Source organism: Chenopodium quinoa, unplaced genomic scaffold (assembly GCF_001683475.1).
Source record: "Chenopodium quinoa cultivar QQ74 unplaced genomic scaffold, ASM168347v1, whole genome shotgun sequence".
Lineage (NCBI taxonomy): Eukaryota > Viridiplantae > Streptophyta > Magnoliopsida > Caryophyllales > Amaranthaceae > Chenopodium > Chenopodium quinoa.
Genome location: NW_018742730.1, coordinates 512,319 through 517,555, shown reverse-complemented (window position 1 = coordinate 517,555; position 5,237 = coordinate 512,319). Strand labels below are relative to the sequence as shown.

At 30.8% G+C, this 5,237-nt stretch overlaps 1 protein-coding gene across 1 annotated transcript; it reads right to left on the bottom strand.

Annotated features, from left to right (window-relative positions):
* Positions 1–2,610: 2,610 nt before the first annotated feature.
* Positions 2,611–4,888, bottom strand: LOC110723383 (HVA22-like protein e). The gene is made up of 5 exons (XM_021902725.1): positions 4,657–4,888; positions 4,506–4,532; positions 3,558–3,680; positions 2,901–3,092; positions 2,611–2,808 (listed from the first exon to the last, which is right to left on the bottom strand). Exons 1-4 carry the CDS (start codon positions 4,701–4,703, stop codon positions 2,930–2,932), a joined length of 360 nt encoding a protein of 119 aa, XP_021758417.1. The 5' UTR covers positions 4,704–4,888; the 3' UTR covers positions 2,611–2,808; positions 2,901–2,929.
* Positions 4,889–5,237: the final 349 nt, after the last annotated feature.

Here is a 5,237-nt window from a genome sequence, read left to right as displayed (position 1 = left end):
TCCTTTGACACGACGATCCATTACTGGTTGGGGTTGTTTCATGGTAATTCTCCAATTTCTTGAAAGATTAAGAAGCATGATATTGTTGCTAAATCTTCTGCGGAGTCAGAGTATCGTTCGATGTCTAAAGCCACTGATGAGCTAAAACGGTTGAAGGCACTACTCGAAAGTTTGGGAGTTTTACATCCGCAGGCGATATGATGAGTCTCTTTTTTGATAGTCAATCTGCGTTATATATTGCGCAGAATCCGGTCTTCCATGAATGTACTAAGCACAATGAGCTTGATTGTCATTATGTCCGGGATGCAATTCAGGATGGGATTATTAGCCCGTCATATGTGAAGACGATGGATCAACTAGCGGTTATTTTTACTAAGGCATTAGGAAAGAATCAATTCTTGTACTTACTTGGCGAGTTGGGCATTTGTGATTTGCATGCTCCAACTTGAGGGGGTGTCAAATCTTGTATTATATGTAGCTAATGGGCCGGTGTTAAGCCCTAATCTCTTCACCTAGGTTGTATAAATATATTGTGAATATCGTAATACAACACATAGAGAATCATTTATTCTAATCTTCCTCTCTAATTTGACATTTAGTTTTTATGCTTTAGTGGGAGACTCAAATCCTACGTACAAATAATTTATATTTTAATTTTAGTTTGAGAATCTCTTTCAATTCTACACTTTACCTCTACATACCTTGGAAAAACTATTTTATTTTTCACTACTAAGTAGAATTAGGCCTCGAAATCTCTCCAATTCCATCCTACAATTGTAATAGATGATATAAAATCTTTTTTTTTTTTTTTTTTTTTTTTTTTTTTTTTTTTTTTTTTATATATATATATATATATGAAATAGATGATATAAAATCTAACCTGCTCTTAATCTCACAATTGCAATCCTTTATAGACGAACAAGACCTAACAAGCTATTAATATCATGCAATATTAATTAGGTCTTAAAATATCTTTAATAATAGACAGTACACCTCCACCTTTAAGTTTGAGCATCTATTTCAATTTGACAATTTACCTTTACATTTGTTGAAAAATCTATTTTTTCACTAGTAATAATTATAATTAGGCCTCAAAATCTTCATCCTCCCGCATTTGTAATTATATGTGAATATTACCTATTATAGACAATCAAGATCTAACCAGCTCCTGTTACCGTGCATATTATGTCTTGATTTCTCCAAATATCTATTCTCTCCATCCCAATATTTAGTTTCTATTTGTGTTTTTTCATGGTATTTAAGAAATAGAAAGAAAAAGTGGATGAAGGGTCTTCCCTTCAGCTAAATTTTTGTTCATTTCAGTTCAGTTAAGCTCCAATCAGTTCAGTTCAGTTCAACTCTAATCTGTTCATTTCAATTCAGTTGAACTCCTAATTTAATTCTCTCATAAAATGTTCATTTCAGCTCTATTCAGTTCAGTTCAGTTCAGTTCAACTTCAATCAATTTAGTTTAGTTCCCTTCAGCTCAATTCAGTAAATGTGAACAGGCCTGAAGTACATTAAAAAAAAATACAAAGCACAATTGTAAACAAAAGTTAGAGAGAAAATGTGAAAAAAGTAAAATGCAAGTGAAAAAGTAAAGGATAAAAGTAAAATGCAAGTGAAAAAGGAAAGGATAATTTAGAATGTATAATGAGTAAAGAAAAAAAAAATGAGGATATAATAGTTTTACATACTATCCAAAAATAAAATTTTGGGTCTCTAAAAAAGGAAAAAACAGGAAACCCCTTTCGTGTTTTAAGTGTTACACTTATCAAATAAGTCCGTGTTTTTAATAAGTGTTACACTTTTTTTTTTAAAAGCAAAAAGCTATATTTTGATATTATATCTTCAATCTCTTATAAACCCACTACTATTTTTTATATTATTTATTTCTTTTCTTATATTATTTACTTTTCAATAAATTATTAATCTAACTATATTTCTTTTACAATTTTTTAATATTTCAACTATCCCGCTTACTTTTTATTTTATTTAAGTTAATTAAAATATCTAAAATTATATGTCAATTAAAGTGTAACACTTATTAAAATGTAGGAGAAGATGGAGGGAGTATAAAATAGACACCTCTACCTTTTGTGAGTGCTGCCTTTTGTTTTTCTGATGGAAACTTGGAAGTAATTCGTGGCTCTACATACACTGACTGTCTGACACACTCGAATACAATTGCAAGCTTACAAACTCTGTTGCTACTATTTATAGGTTGATGTCGGTCAGATTTACTGCATCATATTTTTGCTTTTCATTGAAAGCTAAAGGTTTTCTACGGAGTAGTATATTGACTTTGCCGACATCCTTGATATTTTTAATTTAATGTGCATACTCCTTTGTCTTTTTGCCACTTACTTTTAAATACATAACATAGAACTCCAAACTTACAAATGTGAAATACTAGCTCTGCTTCATTTTATCTTAGAAAATTCTATCTACTTTATGTACTAAACCCTCTACTTCGCTTTTAAACCCTCATGTACTAAATAATCCAATCACCAATGATAAAACAAATTGATTAATAAAAGCCGAAGCAAACATCAAAATTTTAGCTTAGCTCATAAATCATAAACGGAGACAGAAATCAATAGTAACATATATAACCATAAAAGGGAAAGTGTATTAATATATTGGCTTGTAAAATAAACGAAAACGAAGGTAAAAGTCCATTACAAATTGAAGAAAATGAAACCCTTAAATCTAACTAGTACGATACAAATAAAATTAACATCCTAGCTAGCTTAGTCTTATGCTTTCACCCTTTTCCTTTAATTAATGAGTCTTGATATCACTTTCCTGTGCAAATTATAAAACACGGTTCAATTTCTATTCAAACAAAGATAGAGAGTAAAGATTCAATAAGGCAAAAGTAGCAAGACAATCACTACCTTAAGCATTGGTTGATGTAATTAAATCATCACTTAACCTTGCCCTTGGCATTAAACCCTTTATAATCTTTGATAGCATACTTTCTAATATTTTCCCGAACGAACTTTTCGTAAATGAATGCTGCCCCTCTGAATTGGGGTAACACCAGCCACACCACCAACAACAACTTCACTGTGTACCAAATTGGTATCCTGTAACAAGAGACGTACATACAATGGGTTATTATACTCTGTACAACATTAATCGTCTCATTATTACTTAAAACCATTTATTGTGTTGGATACGTGTACAACTGTCACACAATCCTATGTTCAGAGGCGGAGCCAGAATTTTAAGTGAGAGGGACCAAGATTATACGTACGTATTACATTTACTTTTTTAAAAAACATAATTAAAAAAAAAAAAAAAAACAAAGTTTGTTAGCTACAAGATTTAATCCCTTGACAATTTGAATACTATCACATGGAAAAAACCAACTCCTCTACACCAAAATACATGATAATTAAGAGCAAATTTAATTATTATGTGAGCCAAGGGGGAGGCCAATTAAATAGGTCACTTGAATGCAAATTACTCCTTAAACGTTAAACAAAGTGATTAAATAACTTGATTAACATTTTAATTAAATTGTATGATCACAGGAAATTTAAACATACCATTCAAGTAAAGGCTCCAATACCATCTCAGTAAGGGTGAGGAAAGAGTACAAGATCCAATATGCCAGCCATTGCTCATCGTCTTCTTTTGATGGGCTCTCTATAGCCATCACTGACGCATACCTAGATATTTTACACCGAAAGCCGAAAAATAAGTACCTCATATAATGATTCAAATTAGCAACATGAATACCATTCATTCAAAACCACTTTTGTGTGTTTTTAATTTAAATCGGATAGGTAAGATGAATGACTCAATTAAAGCAAACCCGAGTTCATCATCTAGCCTTTGACCAGGTTTGGTGGGGATAAGGATGGTGACCTAAAGTTAGCGTTAGCAAACTTGTGACCTTTAGCTTAATCCAACTGCACCGAACGAACTCTTTAATAGGTCCCTTTTTATTTTTTAAAGCGGACAAAAAGAAGAAGAAGAAAAAAAAAAAAGGCTTAGGAGAGACTGCTTTCAAGCCCAGGAAAATACAAGTTTATCATCATCATAAACAAAAAAAAAATGTTACAAATTCACGAAATATTCAATTGACAACATAATGATTTTAACTAGGATCAACATGAATCGAATATAAAGCATAAAAATGAAAAAAAAAAAAAAAAAAAAAAAAAAAAAAAAAACCAAACAAACTAGAAGAAAAAAAAAATTCTTTTTATTTTTATTTTATTGGAATGTTCAGCAATAAGTTTTTGGTGTTACTTAGACTGTAACTGATCCTGGTATCAATTTACACGTCACAAAAGAAACATAATAAAATTAGAAATTGAACACAAATTGAACAAGAATCTAGATGACACATTGATTAAAATTTTAAGAGTGGTGCTCTAAACCTGAGATCAAAAATCAGGTCTATATTATTTGTTATTCATTGTGAAATAACAAATAATGTAACCAGACAACAAATTGAACAAAATAATGACTGAGAGTGAAATACTTACAAGGGGTACAGCAGCATTACCACTGGCCTGCATCAAAATAACATACCAACAAATTTTAGAGAAACATTTATAGAAACGTAATCAAACAACAAAAACCAACTTAAAACTCTGATCAAAATTGCAATGAAAATAGGAAAAAAAAAAATATTACCCAAGAACAGAGTGAAGATGAGTAAGAAAAACCCAAAGTTTGCTCATGTTGAATTGCTTTCTTGTTTGAATTAAGATTAACAAAAACTATTTAAACAGACAAAATGAAACTTTAAAAAGAAGAAGAAGAAAGCAAAAGGTTTGAGAAGTCCAATGAAAAAACAAAGCAAGGATCTAAGTTAACTTGGAAATTAGGAATCCTAAATGAAGTTACAAGAAATAAGAAGAGAATAGCACGAGTTTATATGCACATTTGTAAAGGAGAAGTCACGTGGCAGGTGGGTATCTGATTCTGCCTTCGACGTGTCTTACCAAGCATTGCACCGTCCTACTTATCAATTCAAGTTTTATTTTTGTACTTTTTCATCATTCTATCTCTTCTCGATTTCGTTAATCATTTTAATTATATTAGATTGTAATTAAGGGGCGTTTGGTATAAATTCCGTAAACGGAATAGAAAGGATTTATATAACTTAGGGAAATGGTAACGATACATATTATCTTTGATATATGTTTGGTATGTTTATAGAATGGAAACAAATCGAAGAGTTGATGATTGAGGAGGGAAACACATTTTGTTTT

Coding starts and splice junctions, on each gene's coding strand:
- LOC110723383 (XM_021902725.1), bottom strand. CDS start 4,703: ATGAGCAAACTTTGGGTTTTTCTTACTCATCTTCACTCTGTTCTTGG. Junction 3,681..4,505: donor GTAATGCTGCTGTACCCCTT/GTAAGTATTTCA, acceptor TAAAATATCTAG/GTATGCGTCAGTGATGGCTA. Junction 3,093..3,557: donor TTGGAGCCTTTACTTGAATG/GTATGTTTAAAT, acceptor CTCTTGTTACAG/GATACCAATTTGGTACACAG.